Genomic DNA, 19,804 nt, shown 5'->3' with positions numbered 1-19,804 from the left:
TGTTATAGCATGCAAGCCCTTTCACAACTGACAGTTGGTCTGCGACTCGACTTTGGACTGGTATAGTCTCTTGGCATCCCGTTATGGAGGTCGCATCTTTATTTCTTGTAAAGGTCAGGATCACCTGATTTGAATACTACAGTCCCAGACTTCAATAGTTCATCCATGTTTTCTGTTTTGATAACACCCTTTGTACACAGTCCTCAACAATTGCTGATCAATACAACTCTGAGGTATTGAAAATTAAAACTGTAGGGAAGCTTTAGCATTTAATAAATATGTTTTGCTTTTATTCAAGTTAATTAACATTCAAAACACACTACAAAAAAGGAGACACGAGGAAATCTGCTGATGCTGGAATTTCAAGCAACACACATAAAAGTTGCTGGTGAACACATCATGCCAGGCAGCATCTCTAGGAAGACGTACAGTCGACGTTTCAGGCCGAGACCCTTCGTCAGGACTAACTTAAAGAAGAGCTAGTAAGAGATTTGAAAGTGGGAGGGGGAGATCCAAAATGATAGGAGGAGGGGGGGAGGGATGGAGCCAAGAGCTGGACAGTTGATCGGCAAAAGGGATATGAGAGGATTATGGAATAGGAGGCATAATGCTTTTAAATGATAATCCACCTAGATTGGCCTAAATGTATGAGGGTGTAGAAGAAAAAACAATGATATAGTTTAATTATAGATATGGTAACATACATTTCATAGCATTTCCAGTGAGATGAGTTTTCAATAGCTCCAGCTGAAACTTATTTAACCAGACTTTCTTTTAATTAGCATTTGTCAAAAATACTTATATTGTAGGACTTTTTCATTAATGCTGAATATTTTACAAGGAATCATTAACCACAGCTATACAGAGATAAAGATTCAGGAACTCTTGAAAGAGCTATTTCATTTACATTGGGATTAATGGAGCAGTAGAATTGGCAGGAAAAAGTCAAAGGACAAAATATGAGATAGAAATGCTGTTTTTCAGATTGGAGTGACAGGTCCCAAGGATCAGTGAAGTCAGCTTTGCTTTTAATTTAATGTTAATGATATGGACTTAGATTGGTAGACACCATGAAACTTCAACAGGAAAGGATAGTAACAAACTTCAACAAGAAATATACAGAGAAGTGAAAAAAGTGAAAATAGATAATAATTTAAGCAGAAGCAGGAGTAAATCTGGACCTTGTACTTATTTACTTTTCAATAAGATCATGTTTGAAATGATTTACATTGATGGCACTAATATCGAGGTGATATAAACTAAATTTTACAATTTTAGAGGAAAAGGAGATATGATGTTTTTGGTGCATACCCTTGAAAGTAGGAGAAATTGGGTAGGCCATTATAAAGGCATTTGTGATAGAGCTATACAGCACAGAAAAAGATAATTTATCCCACGATATCCATCCCAACTATCGAGTATCTATCTGAACTAATCCCTTAAACCAGTGCTTGACCCATAGCTAGCTTTCTATGCCATCTCTCTCTCTCACACACACACACCCACCCCCAAATGTCATTGGTATACCTGCATCCAACACCCACTTAGGTGATGCATTCAGATTCAAACCACCCACCGAGTGAAATCATTTTTCCCTCAGATTCCTCCTAAACCTCTTACCTTCCACTCCAAACCTATGCTCTTCTTATTTTGGTTACCTCCAGTACAGGGAACAAAGTTTTTTTTTTACTATCTAATCATTGGCCCTCATATAATTTTGTAACGTCCTACCTCAGCCTTCCCTGCCTCCAAAAAAAAAACATAAACTCTCCTCATAACCAAGATGCTTCATCCCAGGAAACATCCTGATGAATCTCTTCTACTCTTTCCAATGTGACCACATCCTTCCTATAGTGCAGTAAATAATCTGCACACACTGTTCCATTTGTAGTCCTTAAGATTTATAAAATGAGACAAGAGTACAAAAGAAGCCTTGATGCTACATTCTATAAACACAGTTTAGATTTTAGGTCAAGTTTTAACAGTCATTTTATGGACATCATACCGTAGGTTAGATACCAAGGCTTAACAGAGGATGCCCTTTCTTAAATGAGCAGGAACATGATAGGCCAAGCAACTTATTTCCATGTTGTAATTATCCACGATTCTGACTAAGACCAATTAAATATCTCACTCTACTATATGCATGTGAAAATTATAGTCTTACACATATTTGAATATTGTAATTTATTTACTATTAAAATCAAATCAATTAGTTAAACTATCATTCTCACCTCATTTATATAACTTGAATCACAGATGATGATGAAACTCTTCTAGCTTACCAGTGATAGATGATAATAATTGAGATGTTTCCTAACATCCTATTACTACTATGTTTTGGAAAAGTGATGCTCTCAGGATTTGGGAGGAGCGGCAATGAGGCTCTTAAATGTTTTCTGGAAAAAGAGATGCTTGCATATTTGCATATTGGCATTCTTAGTTGCTGTGAAAAATGTTGGAAACATTTTTAAACTGCTTTTGTCCTTCAGAACTTTTGATCTAGCAACATAGAGAGTGAAAGGTGCAAAAGGAGTGTGTCACTTAGAGAGGTCATTGGAAGTAATTATGTTAAGATGTTAGTGCTATTGTATTTAATGATAAAGATCTCAGAGTTGTCAAATCCAGCTTGAGTTACCACAATGTATCATGTGTATAGTACACAACCACAATCATCCGAAGGTGACCAGGGTACAGATCAAGACTGTTCTATTCTGGATAGTCAAGTCAATTGGTATTAATTTTTTACCCGGGTTGAAAGTGACAATTTAATTATCTGTACCCAGAATTTCTCCCAAGCTGACTTCTGTTCATTACCTATGCAGTGCCTCAAGTATTATATCTGTTCTTCCAATATAATGTCAAAAAACGCAGGTTGAACTCTTACACGCAACTCCCTCTCCAACTGCAAACTACTCATTCAATAAAATTATAGCTCACCTCAAAAAGTTATATCAGCATTTAATACCCAAAGACAGAGAAGACAAATAATCCTTGGACAATGATTCCATATCATTGCCATCATTTTCACACCTCAACTCAAGGAGAGGACCATGCTTTACGATCTTGTCACCTTACACAGCCCTTTCAAAAGCATTTGCATGCATTTCCTGGGACCTGAATACAATTACACTCTAGCTTCATGTCTTACACACTTCTATTCACCTAAAATCCATCTACCCTTAATGCTTTAAATTTGAAATTTTCAACCTCACACACACATTATTAAAGGTACTTTAGTCCTACAATCAGTTCCCCAGAATTCTGCATTATTTTAACTCTTTGTCCCACCATTGTCATCTTTGTTCTGACACCAGGACTTGGTATTCTACATTCACCCTAATGCCCTCCTGTCACAACAGACATCCTCTTCCCCACCTCCTCAGAATGACGTGGAAATCCTAAGGCCAGTTGTAGCAAGTTAAATAAAAGATCAATAGGTGGAAGCATAAAAATGAAATCAAATTACCAATCAATTCATCCAAATGATGACTGCTCATTTTTATTCCTTAGCAAATTTGACGTTATTACTTATTGCAAATGAAAAATATACACAATTTAAATATATTATCTTTCATTAAAGTGCATTTGCTGTATTACAGTAGAGCCATGCACAAAACCATTGAGATTTTAAGCTGTAATAATCATTAAAGTAGAATTTTTGTTTTAAAATGTTATTTTATATAACAACATTTCTCTTGCTGGATCAGCAAACTAAACACAGGATTTTTTAAATAATCGATTAAAATGCTTTAAGGAACTCAAATTCTTTTCGCTTCCAAAAATTATTCTGTATTTCCCCTTGGTTTTGAGATCTTTCAAGGTTGCTATTACCCAGTTAACTTCTCTTCCTTATATCAGTACATCAACAAGAAACCCTTGTACAGTAATGCAATGTTTATTTCTGTAAATTCAAGTCTTACATGATGCAGTTATGAGGATTAAGAACATCCAAGGTACTGAAAAATATACAGCTTCCATAACTTTTGGATGGGACGTACATTCCAAATATCAGAAGTTGGGATTTGCCATTCCTATCCCCTCACATTCTATGACGCATGTTCCCGATCCAGATTCTTGATCATTTATTTTATTTACTGTAAACTTAGCCTGAAAGAAAATACAAAACAAAATGAAAACCTGTTTTAACACCTTACTTGTAGTACAAGAGACTGTGTCATTATAGAAACATCATGCATTTCCTGGGACCTGAATACCAACACAAAATGTAACTTCAGAAAGAAAGTTCAAGGAAGCATTTTAATTAGGCTTACTTTATTCAAATGAAAAGAGCTAAATTAGGATACTCCAGTACAGATTACAGCAAAAACTCATACTATAGCCAACTTATAATGTCATTCTCTAACCACCATTTTATTTACCAAAAAGCCTTAATTAATAACTTTTGGCCTGACCCCGAATGCTTGCATGTCCATATCCAGAGCACAACATTCACATACAGTAGATGCAGTTCTGCCTTTGATCAAAGTCAAATTAGATATATTGTTTGGCAAAGAATTAAGTATCACATCATGTTATCTTATTCTAATTGAGGTGAAAAAGGCATCAGGTAAAAATTGTCCCAAGTCAAACATAACTTTTTATTTGTTAGTAGTGTTTTACAGACTGAAAACACATTATTCAGTATGGAGACTAGATATTTTATGGATACTTTGCATCTTTATTTACAAAACACCTACAGCATGATAAACTGAATATATTTTATTCATTTTGAGCTATCAAATCCTTCTACACCATCCCTCAAAGATTACAAACAGAAACAGAGTCAGAAGTTAAAGTTTACTGCAGACTAACAAAATGGATGACATTTACCTTTTTCCCCGCTTCAACTGAAAGATTGCTGTCTGCAACAAAATTATACATTTGACACCCAAGGTATGATATCCACATGGAGGATAGCAACACACTTACTAGGATTTCTGTGAAGTACTGCCATGGGGAAATATTATTTAAAATTGGAAATTGAAATGCTGCACTTCAATTTCAGTCTCCGGAGACAGATGGGGAACATTGTAGTACAAAATTGTAGTGTATTTGGCCTGAAAATTATTTAAGGTTAGCATAAAACTGATTTGCATTTAACCCTTCGGTATGAACTGGTGACCCATGATGGTCTTCAGGCATTCCAAAAAAAGACAAAATATTTCCAAAGATTTCATTTTAACTGCAAGGAAAATACCATAAAATAACATTGATTTAAAAACAATCATATTGCCAGAAATGATAATGGATAACAAACAAACTGACCTTAGTTAACAATTCTGCAAAGTGCATAGCAGTCTGCGTGTGAAGGGTCAATGGGCCAGTTCTTAGTCTGGAGACACCATTAGCGAGAGCCATGAAAATAATGAGCTAAGCAAAGAGATAAAAGTTCACGGCTATGTTACACTATCATTTCACCACTGACTATGACAATTCTCTATGCCTTTATTCAAGGCTACTTATTTACTTACTGCTCGTTACACTGCTGGCATTTAGTGCAGCAATGAAAGTCCTCCATCTCTGTTGTCCATACCCTCGCATACAGACAGAGAAAGATTCTTCATTGCTGTTTCCGTAACAATTTTGTTTTTAATCAGTCAGGGTTGTTAACCCTGAGCTGAACTCCTGAACCTGGGGGACTGGTGGATCACTCTTAGTCTGGCCTCTACCCTTTGACCTGTGTGGCACAGGTGACCCTACGAACAGCCACAGCATGAAGCCCTGACTCCACCCAACATAGCTCTCTGGCTCATTGAGGCACACAAGCCTCCAAATCCTACGACAAGGTTGTGGTCCTCTTGGAGGACACAGGCTACACGTGGAAGGAATTTGATTTTTAGAACATAGTATAAAGCAGTGCTGTTCAACAGAACCACATTTTTATTAAAAATAACAAATTTCAATGATTACAACTGGCTACCAAGTCAAAACAGGCATTAAAACATCCCCTCTTAACCCTGACCAAGTGAAACAGTATAGATAAATAATACATTAAATCTAATGCAATATACAACACATGCCTTAGTGTTGTCTTCACACATTTAAGTTTATGACCACACCTCTATGTGTCCAGGCAAAATGTTATTTCTAGGAATCCAAGAAATTTTTGTATTAATTTACAGAAATATAGATAGACACTTAAATTGGATATGTGCTAAACGACTGTCATATTGAGAACCATGATCCAAATAGAAGCTATTATGCTTTTGGTGAAATCCGTATGTAATTTTTATAAAGTTCAGAACAAGATTAGTGCAATGAAATACTTGAGATATTATTGCAATTCACCCCACCCCATAGCATGGGGACTATTTGACTGTGTACTTAACTATCAACATACAGCCAGCATTAGAGAAGCCAATCGTAGAGGCTGCACAACTGAAATAAGGCAGGAGGAAATAATTTCAGGATTATAATAGAGATCAATACATTTTTACAAAAATATTTAAGTTTTATAAATTATTGAAGTATCTCTTTATGCACTATACCTGATCCTGCAAGTATTGGTCCACACATCCACCATGTCGAAGATTCATCAACAACATCTCAGCAGCTTCAATTCCAACTCTGTCTGCAGAAACCCCTGTGTTGCAGAAACAATCAAAATATTGAGACAGGGCGATCTGCAAACCTTGTTTCTTTCCAGCTTTCATAAATCCCACCGGCAATGGTCACCACTATTGGCTCTATCTTTAGTCTTTTAACTTTACTATTATTACTCTCACTATTCCCAGTGGCTTTTCATCATTTCCACTGCTGAAACTATTCTAGTTTGCCAGCAGACTGGAAGCTCCCGTGAAGAGTCTTGGGATATATGACCATATTATAAAATGACATATAAACAAGTAGTTGTTATGGATTAATAGCAGCTCAGTACATTTATTTGCTGTTTATTCTTTGCTAATTTTATACAACATTACAATCTTACCTCTTTTACCAAGGGCAGATCCCGCAAGTATACACCCTGTAGAAGTTTCAGCAAAGACACTGGATAAGAAATTAGATCCAGAAGTTAGAAATTGTTTTGCAGATTTTTCTAAGGATGACACACAAATTAGTATTAAACATGGTTAGGTTTTGAATTCACTTAGTGAGATGGGGAGGAAAACAAATACCAAAAACTGCAGGAATAGTTCATGCTTTTAAAATAGAAGAAAATCTTTCATTCAAGTGCAATGGTAGATTTTTGCTTCTTACATAATTCCATTTCCATTTCCAAAAGCCTTATCCTTGGGCTCCTGCACAGGTACGATATTTATATAAATGTCACGCAGTTCTTTCCTGATGCACCGAATGGCTGCAGATGTCATCTCAGATGCAAGCTAATTAAAAGGAAAAACAACATTACTTCACAATTCTCAGCATAAACACTTGCTTTATAATGGATTAATACAGTGAATTATTTTTAATGCTCAGAAATTAACATTTGCCACCTATGGTGGCATGCAAAAGTTTAGGCACCCCGGTCAAAATTTCTGTTACTATGAATAGCTAAGTGAGTAAAAGATGAACTGATTTCCAAAAGGCATAAAGTTAAAGATGACACATTTCTTTAATATTTTAAGCAAGAAAACTTTTTTTTATTGTTAACGTTATTGTTATTCAAATAACAATAACGGAAAAGGGCCCGAAGCAAAAGTTTGGGCACCCTGCATGGCAGTACTTAGTAACACCCCCTTTGGCAAGTATCACAGCTTGTAAACGCTTTCTGTAGCCAGCTAAGAGTCTTTCAATTCTTGTTTGGGGGATTTTCGCCCATTCTTCCTTGCAAAAGGCTTCTAGTTCTGGGAGATTCTTGGGCCGTCTTGCATGCACTGCTCTTTTGAGGTCTATCCACAGATTCTTGACGATGTTTAGGTCAGGGGAATGTGAGGGCCATGGCAAAACCTTCAGCTTGCACCTCTTGAGGTAGTCCATTGTGGATTTTGAGGTGTATTAAGGATCACTATCCTGTTGTAGAAGCCATCCTCTTTTCATCTTCGGCTTTTTTTTTTACAGATGGTGTGATGTTTGCTTCCAGAATTTGCTGGTATTTAATTGAGTTCATTTTTCCCTCTACCAATAAATGTTCCCGGTGCCACTGGCTGCAACACAAGCCCAAAGCATGATCGATCCACCCCCATGCTTAACAGTTGGAGAGGTGTTCTTTTCATGAAATTCTGCACCCTTTTTTCTCCAAACATACCTTTGCTCATTGCAGCCAAAAAGTTCAATTCAAAAGGTACAAAAGGACATCTAAACAAGCCTGATGCATTTTGGAAACAAGTCCTGTGGACTGATGAAATTAAAATACAACTTTTTGGTCGCAATGAGCAAAGGTATGTTTGGAGGAAAAAAAGAGGGAAGAATGAATTCAATTAAATACCAGCAAATTCTGGAAGCAAACATCACACCGTCTGTAAAAAAGCTGAAGATGAAAAGAGGATGGCTTCTACAACAGGATAATGATCCAAAACACACCTCAAAATCCACAGCGGACTACCTCAAGAGGTGCAAGCTGAAGGTTTTGCCATGGCCTTCACAGTCTCCCGACCTAAACATCATCGAGAATCTGTGGATAGACCTCAAAAGAACAGCGCATGCAAGACGGCCCAAGAATCTCCCAGAACTAGAAGCCTTTTGCAAGGAAGAATGGGCAAAAATCCCCCAAACAAGAATTGAAAGACTCTTAGCTGGCTACAGAAAGCGTTTACAAGCTCTGATACTTGCCAAAGGGGGTGTTACTAAGTACTGCCATGCAGGGTGCCCAAACCTTTTGCTTCGGGCCCTTTTCCGTTATTGTTATTTTGAATAACAATAACGTTAACAATAAAAAAGTTTTCTTGCTTAAAATATTAAAGAAATGTGTCATCTTTAACTTTATGCCTTTTGGAAATCAGTTCATCTTTTACTCGCTTAGCTATTCACAGTAACAGAAATTTTGACCAGGGGTGCTCAAACTTTTGCATGCCACTGTAGAACAGAAATTTGCAGTTTTCTGCAGGAAGTTGGGCTACATCCAATAAAATATAGTCATTTAAGCTGTCAAGTTATCAAATAAGTACTTGATAAAAGAATAAGACATAGGGCCACAGGGAATGAGGAGTGGAGAACATAAAAGATAATTCCAGATCAGATGCTGGTCTGGAATATGTGACTACAGTATTAATTCTCCACAGTTGACCAGCACTCTCACACTGCCACAAGAATATTTGCAAATCCTACAGTGCTTTCACTGTATTGCCTACAAGCTCAGCTAATGCTCTGATAAACAAAGTGCAACCCCAACAAAATTTAGTGTTTGCCCTTCAGTACAATTTCCTGGTCAGAAGCATTTTTAAAATGGACAGCACTGCAGGCTTAGCAGATACAACCAATATCAACTGTACCCGATTAAGACAGCATACTTCATTTGACCAGGGGTTAGACTCTCTAGCTTTCAATTCCGCACACACTTTCTCTTTCTGTAACTATTGGATACAATATCCAAAGCAAAACCAAAAATTAAAATGCTCCATTGGAAACAAAATAGTGCAAATGAAAATAAAAAAGCTATAATTACATAACATTCAAATATAATTGCAAGATTTATTACATACTTTGAATGGTAGGACTCCAGCTACAAAGGCTCTCCCGTAGATCTTTTTAATGGTTCCTCTTTCTGTCATGTTTATTGGAGAAAGAAGTTTTATTGGAGACACCTTCACTCTCACCTCACCTCCACCCTTTGGATAGTAACCTCTGCAAAACAAAACGTTTAATTCAAACATGCCAATCTTCACCCTACATCAGACAACCCCAATAGGCGGGCCGCGAGAACCGAATGTCTGGACCGCGCTGACCCATTGGCACTTGCGTGAACGCACTTGTCTTAACATGTAAATAAACCGCGCGCTGCTCTAATTTACTTTAACCTCATCCCACACCATACACTTGACCTACACCCCCCTACAGCGTGAATTTGGCCCTTGTGGAAAACTAATTGGGGAACCCTGCCCTACATAATTAATCTGAGGTGTCAGATGAAGTGGAATGGTAAAGTGGGTAAATCACGAGTCCCCAGTACAGATCATTACTCTAGTAGAAAATGTACACATCTGGATAAGTAATCACAACTTGCCTTTGATGGCTTCTGACTGAAGAATACCACATCAATGTTTGGCATCCTGATTTACTTATTTATTTACAAGAATGGGCATTTGAGCAAGCATCAATAAGGTGTCGTGTTGTATAGCAAATGTCTCTGCAAAACATGGTAAGAGCCAAGTTCTCCATGGTGTTTTGGCCAACGCCTATTCCACAGATTTATAAATGGTATTTAATCATTCCTTGATGAACAAAAAAAACTATACATACTTGGAATTCAAAATAAAAAAAACAAAATATTCTAAAAGCATTCAGATACAATTGGCAAACATTCACTGCCCTTCCTCAGCAGGCACTGACACCATCTGCCATTGCTTCTCATGATCCAACCTATCACAACCTATCTCTTTGTTCTTAGCAGATATTTCTCTTCTCTGCATCTTAAAACATTGCATATTTTCTATCTTCTTCAGGTTCTCATGAAATGTCATTGACCTGAAGCATGAACTGATATTTATTTACAAATGCTGCTGAACCTGCCAAGTACAAAAAAGCCATTTAATCCAATAAATGGATCAGTTTCCTACCAGGTTCAGGTACCTACAGTATTTCCTCCACATAATCTTTTGCAGCAGAGGATATCATAGCTACATTTGAAGGAATTTTTAAGAAAAGGGGTACATCACAATTCACTTAAACACTGCAACTTTATAAAACTCTGGTTAGGCCACATCTGGAGTACTGCATACAGTTCTGGTCGCCCCACTACAGGAAGAATATTGAGGCTTTGGAGAGGGTACAGAAGAGGTTTACCAGGATGCTGCCTGGTTTAGAAGGCTAACACGAGAGGCTGGTTAAACTTGGGTTGTTTTCTCTAGACCGGCAGAGGCTGAGGGGAGATCTGACAGAGGGTTACAAGATTATGAGGGGCATAGATAGAGTGGACAAAAAGTGTGTTTTCCAGAGTTGAATTGTCTAATATCAGAGGGCATGCATTGAAAGTGAGAGGGAGAAGGTTCAAATGGGGATGTGAGAGGTAAGTTTTTTTTAAACTTAGAGAGTTGTGAATGCCTAGTATTCTGGTGGAGACAAATACACTGGAGACTTTTAAGAGACATTTGAATAAGCACATGGATGTAAGGAAGATGGAGGAATATGGACATGGTGTAGGTAGGAGGGATTAGTGTTTGGGTGTTTTTTCATTTGCTTCTTTTCTTAGCTGGTTTGGCACAACACTGCAGGCCAGATAGCCTGTTCCTGTGCTGTACTGTTCTTTGTTCTATGTTCTGATGACAATTCTTGGGTCTGCCACTGACAGAAAACCCCAGACCACCTTTTACTGGTGGTGCAAAGATCCCTCTGGATCATTCTGATATTATGCTTCATCCACATACAGAAATAAATACCTGTATTACTTGTAAAGCAAAAATAGAGTGCCACTGGAAATCTAAAATTTTTAAGAAAAAAAACTTATCAAGTAACTGGAGAAAGAAAAATTAAGGCTGTTTTAGTGATTTAGAGAACTTAGAAAGTGAGGTGTTGTTTCATCAGAAAAGTCCCCTTGGATATATGGACATCATATATCTAAGGGGACCTAAAGAGGTTTGTGATTATATATACAAAACCCTAACATGCATTTTTCAGAAGTCATTGAAGACTGGTGAAATCCCCAAGAACCAGAAATGGGCTAACATTGTCCCAGTATATTAGAAGGGTGACTGCACTGACTCTGGTAACTATAGACCAGTAAGCTTAATGTGTATCACAGGCAAGATAATGGAAACAATAATAAAGAATGAGCTGGAAAACCAGCTGATAAGAACAGGCATGTTAGCAGAAAGCCAGCAAGGGTTCAGAAAGAGGAAATCATGTTTGACTAATATGTTGGAGTTCTATGAAGAGGCAGATAAAATTTATGATAACAATAGTAAGGCTGATATTATTTACTCGGACTTTCAAAAGGCTTTTGACAAGATAGCCCACAAGAGGTGAATAATCAAATTACAGGAGGTAGGGATTTCAAGGTAAGGTGTAAGAATGGGTGCAGAATTGGCTCAAGAACAGAAAACAACGAGTTAAGGTAAGAGGATCATTTTCACATTTTAAGGCTACTGCTGTTTTTAATTTACATTAACGATTAAGCACATAACAAACTAGTAAAGTTTGTTGATGACACAAAATTAGGGGGACAGGCTGATAACCTTCAGGCAGCAGAATCAATAGTTAGATCCAAACAAAATCTAAGATGGATGATCTTGTTGCACTATGACAGATGGCTGAAGGATGGTTGTAGTTCAGAGCCAAATGTTCACAGTTACACGTTGTATCAGAGGGATAGGAAGGTAGGCAGAGGGGCTGGTGTAGCTCTGCTGGTAAAGAATGGCATCAAATCAGTTGGCTAGATATGACATAGGATCAGAGGATGTTGAATCTTTGTGGCTTGAGTTAAGAAACTACAAGGGTAAAAGGATCCTAATGGCAGTTATATACAGGCCTCCCAACAATAGCTGGAATGGGGACCAGAGGTTACAATGGGAAATAGAAAAGACGTATCAAAAGGGCAAAGTTATGATAGTCATCGGAGATTTCAACTTGCAGATCGATTGCAAAAATCAGGTTGGTAATGGATGTCAAGATAGTGAGTTTGTTAAATGCCTACAAAAGATATGTAGTGGTAATTGGGGATAGTATAATCAGGGGAATAGACAGAGTTCTCTGTTGCAAGGATAGAGCACACCAAAGGCTGTGTTGCCTGTCTGGTGCCTGGGTTTGAGACATCTTATCTGACCTGCAGAGGAATTTGCAGTGGGAGGGACAAGATCCAGTTGTTGTGGTCCATGTGGTTACCATCAACATAGGTAGAATGAGGAAAGAGGTTCTGCTGAGGGAATTTGAGCAGCTAGAGACTAAATTAAAAAGCAAAACCAAAAAGGTAGTAACCTCTGGATTACTACCTGAGCCATATGCAAATTGGCATAGAAGATTAGAGAGTTAAATACGTGGCTCAAGGATTGGTGTGGGAGAAGGGGGTTTGAGTTCATGGGAAATTGGCAGCAGTATTGGGGAAGTGAGGGAGCTGTACCAATGTGATGGGCTCCACCTGAACTGTGATAGGACCGGGATCCTATCAAATCACATAACTCGGGCTGTGGATAGGGCCTCAAACTAAATAGTGGGGTGGGGGGGGGGCGGGTTGGGTTCAACAGATTTAGTGGCCATTACAGAAACGTGGTTGCAGGGTGCAGAGGATTGGGAATTAAATATCCAAGGGTATCAGGTAATACGGGAGGATAGGCAGGAAGGTAAGAGAGGTGGAGTAGCACTCCTAATTAAAGATGAGATCAGGGTGACAGTGAGGGACGATATAAAATCCAAGGAGCAGGACGTTGAATCCATCTGGGTAGAGATTAGCAATAGTAAAGTGGGAAAAAAAAATGACTGGTAGGAGTTCCCCATCAGCCACCGAATCATAACGGACTTCAGAAAGGTCTTTGACAAGGTCCCACATGGAAGGTTGGTTAAGAAGGTTCAATCGTTAGGTGTTAATATTGAAGTAGTAAAATGGATTCAGCAGTGGCTGGATGGGAGACGCCAGAGAGTGGTAGTGGAAAACTGTATGTCAGATTGGAGGCCGGTGACTAGTGGTGTGCCTCAGGGATCTGTACTGAGTCCAATGTTATTTGTCATATATATTAATGATCTGGATGATGGGGTGGTAAATTGGATGAGTAAGTATGCAGATGATACTAAGATAGGTGGAGTTGTGGATAATGAAGTAGGTTTTCAAAGCTTGCAGAGAGATTTAGGCCAGTTAGAAGAGTGGGCTGAAAGATGGCAGACGGAGTTTAATGCTGATAAATGTGAGGTGCTACACTTTGGTAGGACTAATCAAAATAGGACATACATAGTAAATGGTAGGGCATTGAAGAATGCAGTAGAATAGAGGGATCTAGGAATAATGGTGCATAGTTCCCTGAAGGTGGAATCTCATGTGGATAGGGTGGTGAAGAAAGCTTTTGGTATGCTGGCCCTTATAAATCAGAGCATTGAGTATAGGAGTTGGGATGTAATGTTGAAATTGTACAAGGCATTGGTGAGGCCAAATTTGGAGTATTGTGTACAGTTTTGGTCACCAAATTATAGGAAAGATGTCAACAAAATAGAGTACAGAGAAGGTTTACTAGAATGTTACCTGGGTTTCATCACAAGTTACAGAGAAAGGTTGAACAAGTTGTGTCTTTATTCTTTGGAATGTAGAAGGTCGAGGGGGGACTTGATAGAGGTATTTAAGATCATGAGAGGATAGATAGAGTTAACATGGATAGGCTTTTTCCATTAAGAGTGGGGGAGATTCAAACAAGAGGACATGAGTTGAGAGTTAAAGGGCAAAAGTTTACGGGTAACATGAGGGGGAACTTCTTTACTCAGAGAATGGTGGCTGTGTGGAACGAGCTTCCAGCAGAAGTGGTTGAGGCAGGTTCGATGTTGTCGTTTAAAGTTAAACTGCACAGCTATATGGACAGGAAAGGAATGAAGGGTTATGGGGTGAGTGCAGGTCGGTGGGGCTAGGTGAGAGTAAGAGTTCGGCACAGACTAGAAGGGCCAAGATGGCCTGTTCCGTGCTGTAATTGTTATATGGTTATAACTAACAGTGGCACAGGCAATAAACAGAAATATCTGAGGCATGCAAGAATGGAACAGCAGTTATCATGGGGGCCTTTAACTTGGACATAGATTGGCTGAATCAAGTTGGTTGAGGCAGTCTTGAGGAGGGCTTCATAGAATGCATTCGTGATGGCTTTCTTGAACAGCATGTTACTGAACCTACAAGGGAACGTGTTATCTTTGATCTGGTCCTGTGCAATGAGACAGGTAAAATTAGTGATCTTTTAGTTAGGGATCCTCTTAGAAAGAGTGATCACAGTATGATTGAATTTCTCATAAAAATGGAGGGTGCAATAGTTCAATCTAAAACCAGTATATTACACCTAAACAGTGGAGACTACAATGGGATGAAGGAGGATTTAGCTAGTGTAGACTGGGAACACAAGCTATATGGTGGAACAGTTGAGGAACAGTGGAAGACTTTCAAAGAGATCTTTCATGGTGCTCAACCAAAGAATATTCCAATTAAAAGCAAGGACAGTAAGGGTGGGGAGAGCCAGCCTCGGCTAACTAAGGAAATAAAGGAAGGCATCAAACTAAAAGCTCATGCGTACAAAGTCGCCAAGAGTAGTGGGAAACTGGAAGATTGGGAAAACTTTAAAAAGCAACAAAGTACCACTAAGCGAGCAATAAAAGGGAAGCTAGATTATGAAAATAAACTAGTACAAAATATAAAAATGGATAGTAAAAGTTTTTATAATTATATAAAGCGGAAAAGGGTGGCTGAAGTGAATGTAGGTCCCTTGGAGGATGAGAAGGGAGAATTAATATTGGGGTAATGAGGAAATGGCTGAGCATTTAAATGACTATTTTGTGTTGGTCTTCACGGTGGAGGACACGTCTAACATGCCAAAGAGAGATGTCATGGATGTAATGGGAGGCGAGGACCTTGATACAATAGCTATTACTAAAGAAGTAGTGCTCAGCAAACTTGTGGGCCTGAAGATAGATAAGTCCCCCGGTCCTAATGGAATGCATCCCAGGGTACTGAAAGAAATGGAAGAAATTATAGACGAGGTTTTGGTGATGATTTACCAAAATTCTCTGGACTCTGGGCAGGTCCCGGCAGATTGGAAATGTCACGCCACTGTTCAAAAAAGGATGTAGTCAGAAGGCAGGTAACAATAGGCCAGTTAGTTTAACATCTGTAGTTGGGAAAATGCTTGAAGCTATCATTAAGGAAGAAATAGCGAGGCATCTGGAAAGAAATGGACTCATCAGGCAGACGCAGCATGGATTCACCGCAGGCAGGCCCTGTTTGACAAACTTACCAGAGTTCTTTGAGGATATAACCAGCGCAGTGGATAGAGGGGAATAGATGGACGTTATTTACTTGGTTTTCCAGAAGGCGTTCGATAAGGTGCCACATAAAAGACTAAAGTAAGAATGCATAGAGTTGGGGGTGATGTATTATCATGGATAGAAGATTGGTTAACTAATAGAAAGCAGAGAGTTTGGATACATGGGTGTAACTCTAGTTGGCAATCAGTGGTGAGTGGTGTTCTGTAGGGGTCGGTGCTGGGCCCGCAACTGTTCATGATACAAATTAATGATCTGGAAGAGGGGATCATGGATAGAAGATTGGTTAACTAATAGAAAGCAGAGAGTTTGGATACATGGGTGTAACTCTAGTTGGCAATCAGTGGTGAGTGGTGTTCTGTAGGGGTCGGTGCTGGGCCCGCAACTGTTCATGATACAAATTAATGATCTGGAAGAGGGGATCAAGTGCAGTGTATCTAAGTTTGCTGATGATACTAAATTGAGTGGAAAAGCAAATTGTGCAGAAGGAACAGAGAGTCTGCAGAGAGATACAGATAGGTTAAGTGAGTGGGCGAGGGTCTGGCAGATGGAGTACCAATGTTGCTAAATGGGAGGTCATCCATTTTGGAAGGAAAAAAGAAAGAGAAGATTACTATTTAAATGGTAAAAAATTGTAGCATGCTGCTTTGCAGAAGATCTTGGGAGTGATTGTGCATAAATCACAGAAGGTTGGTTTGCAAGTGCAGTAGGCCATCAAGGCGGCAAATGGAATGTTGGCCTTCATTGCTACAGGGATTGAATTTAAGAGCAGGGAGGTTTGCTACAACTGTACAGGGTACTGGTGAGGCCACAACTGGAGTATTGCGTGCACTTCTGATCTCCTTACTTGAAGAAGGATATACTAGCTTTAGAGGTGGTGCACAGGAGGTTTACCAGGTTGATTCCAGAGATGAGGGGGTTAGACTATGAGGAGAGATTGAATCGCCTGGGACTGTACTCGCTGGAATTCAGAATGAGAGGAGATCTTATAGAAATATAAAATTATGAAAGGGATAGACAAGACAGAGACAGGAAAGTTGTTTCTACTGGTAGGTGAGACTGGAACTAGGGGACATAGCCTCAAGATTCAGGGGAGTAAGTTTAGGACGGAGATGAGGAGGAACTGCTTTTCCCACAAAGTGATGAATCTGTGGAATTCTCTTCCCAATGAAGCAGTGAGGGCTACTTCAGTAAATATATTTAAGACAGGGTTGGATAGATCTTTTCATAGTAAGGACATTAAGGGTCATGGGGAAAAGGCAGGTAGGTGGAGGTGAGCCCATGGCCAAACCAGCCATGATCTTATTGAATGGCGGAGCAGGCTCGATGAGCCAGACAGCCTACTCCTGCTCCTATTTCTTATGGAGGCCAAGTTGTTGGGTGTATTTAAGGCAGAGCTTGAAAGGTTCCTGATTGGACACAGCATCAAAGGTTAAAGGGAGAAGGTCAGGGAGTGGGGCTCAGGAGGGGAAAAAGGATCAGCCATGATTAAATGGCAAAGCAGTCTTGATGGGCCAAATGGCCTAATTCTACTCCTATATCTTATGGTTTATGGTCTAAAATCCAGAGTTGGGCCGATAAATGGCAGATGAAATTTAATGTAAATAAGTGTAAAGCATTACATATAGGAAGTAGAAATATATGATATAAATGGGAGGTGTTGAGTTAGAAAGTGCACTGTATAAGAAGGAATTAGGTGTCCTAGTAGACTCATCACTAGATAATGCACAGGAGCGATTAGGAAGGCTAATAGAATGTTGGGCTATATAATAAGCTCAGTGGAGTTCAAGTCGAGACATTCTGCTTAAGCTTCTCAAGCCACACCTTGAGCACGGTGTACAGTTTTGGTCTCCATCTCATGTGAGGGATGGGAAGGCACTGGAGAGTTCAGAGAAGGGTGACTAGACGCATTGCAGGTCTGCAGAGTATGAGCTATGGAGGAAGATTGAAAGAATTACATCTTTTTAGCCTAAATAAATGTAGAATGAGAGGCAACATGACAGAAGTGTTTAAGATCATTAAGGGAGTGAGTAAAGTGGTTGCCAGTTCATATTTCAAATCTAATTCATCATTAAGGACACAGGGCCAGATGTGGAGACTGGTTAAGGGGAGATTTTAGACCAACATCAGGATGCTTGTCTTTACACAGCGAGTTGTGGATACATGGAACAAACTACTGGGTTGCGTAGGTGAGAGTAGTACCTTACAGACTTCCAAATCTAAACTCGATAGTCATTTCAACACACTGTGTGAACAGGAATTTGGCAAGCTTTGTTAGGCCAAATGGCCTGTTCTTGTCAAAAACTTTCTAGCTTCCAGGTTGATAACTTTTCCTCAGAACCGAGAAAAGTTAGAAAACAAAGAGAACCAAGGAATGTTTCTAATACTGTGAACATTCATTATATCAGTCTAATGCTTCTGGTATTCAAAATTGCGCTTACACAGTGTTTAGAAATCTGGAAGTCAATCCTGGTCCAATTTTGTATTTTTATGTTAGATGCAACTTTTGAACAGGGCTTAATACCTACCTCATTAACAAATCACAGTGGAACTTAAATCCAAACTTTTCTACGATTGGCTGAAATAGCTGCAAAACGGAAAAATACAATTATTGCTTCTGATTTTTAAGATGACAAAATTAAAATTGCATTAATATAGCTACTTTGTCTCAACACAACTAAACAAAATTAGGCTAATTTGGGTCTTTAGTGTTGCAAGTTAAAGTTTGAATGTTTGCAGTCAGAATTTTGTTTCTGGGCATTATTCATTCAGCATCATACAAGTATCTTACTTGAAAACATTTCAGTCAAGTCAACAGTTGTTTTAAAATCCTGCTCACTTTTGATGTCTTTCAGGACCAGATGTCCTCTGAAAATTCCAATTTTGAATCACAATGGAATTGAGTATTATTGGCTACCATGCAATATTGCTATATTTAGCAAAATCATCCCCTTGAATTAATCTTAGATTAATTTAATTTAAACTAACTTAGTTCATTTGCTTATCCTTCACTTGTTGCTGGTTATTTTATGTAATCACATCTCCTTTCATTTGTCCCCTTACTGGCAAACTACACTCCCAAATTGTGTTTCATACCTACAGCAATCCTCAGCTTTCCCATTCTCTAGTCACTGTCAGACTGTGCAACTTAGGCAAGCTTTCCTTGGAATGTCTTTGCACTCACTGAAGAGCCCACAGATTCAACCAAGTTGTCCCACTGGTGGAACTCTGCATCTCCCTCCAAAATGTCCATTTACTTGTGAACTAGACACTCACATCCACTGGATTACTATGGATGAGTATATTATCACTGTCTGTAGATAGAAACCTGGGTGACAAACAAGATCATCTTCCTCTCTTAGATAGGCATGTGGACAAATAAAAAATGGAGCGCCACTCGAGAGGAATACATGTCACTTACAGACTTGGGTTACTTACAATTATCTGTGTGACTGTATTTTCCCTTCCTATCTAACATGTGCTAAATGTGCCTTTGCTGTATATGACTGTTGGTACTGTGTTTTACATCTTGGCCCCCGAGGAACACTATTTCATTTGGCTGTATTAATGGGTATTTACGTATGGCTGAATAATAGTTAAACATGATAGCAATCTTGGAGTAGGTTAAAAGGTCAGTGCCACATCACTGTGCTGTATTGTTCTATGTTCTGATTTCAATGAAGCCTCCCTGCCTGGCTCTGTCTTTGAACACATGCCACAGATGTTCATGGTGGCAGTGCGCATTTTGTCACTGAAATCATTCTTGACCTGA

The 19,804-nt window shown here is 38.9% G+C and overlaps 1 protein-coding gene across 1 annotated transcript in view; it reads right to left on the bottom strand.

Annotated features, from left to right (window-relative positions):
• Nucleotides 1-193: 193 nt before the first annotated feature.
• rtca (RNA 3'-terminal phosphate cyclase) overlaps nt 194-19,804 on the bottom strand; it is a 36,409-nt gene continuing 16,798 nt past the window's right edge. The window contains exons 5-11 of the mRNA XM_063063928.1: nt 18,561-18,619; nt 9,582-9,723; nt 7,201-7,325; nt 6,932-6,990; nt 6,492-6,586; nt 5,269-5,373; nt 194-4,110 (exon numbers count right to left, since the gene is read on the bottom strand). Coding sequence (XP_062919998.1) covers nt 4,012-4,110; nt 5,269-5,373; nt 6,492-6,586; nt 6,932-6,990; nt 7,201-7,325; nt 9,582-9,723; nt 18,561-18,619 — 684 coding nt within the window. The 3' untranslated portion in view covers nt 194-4,011. The remainder of the gene's footprint in view (nt 4,111-5,268; nt 5,374-6,491; nt 6,587-6,931; nt 6,991-7,200; nt 7,326-9,581; nt 9,724-18,560; nt 18,620-19,804) is intronic.

The sequence above is a fragment of the Mobula hypostoma genome, chromosome 12 (genome assembly GCF_963921235.1).
Source record: "Mobula hypostoma chromosome 12, sMobHyp1.1, whole genome shotgun sequence".
NCBI lineage: Eukaryota > Metazoa > Chordata > Chondrichthyes > Myliobatiformes > Myliobatidae > Mobula > Mobula hypostoma.
The sequence above is the reverse complement of the archived record's forward strand: the minus strand, read 5'-3'. Positions and strand labels throughout refer to the sequence as shown.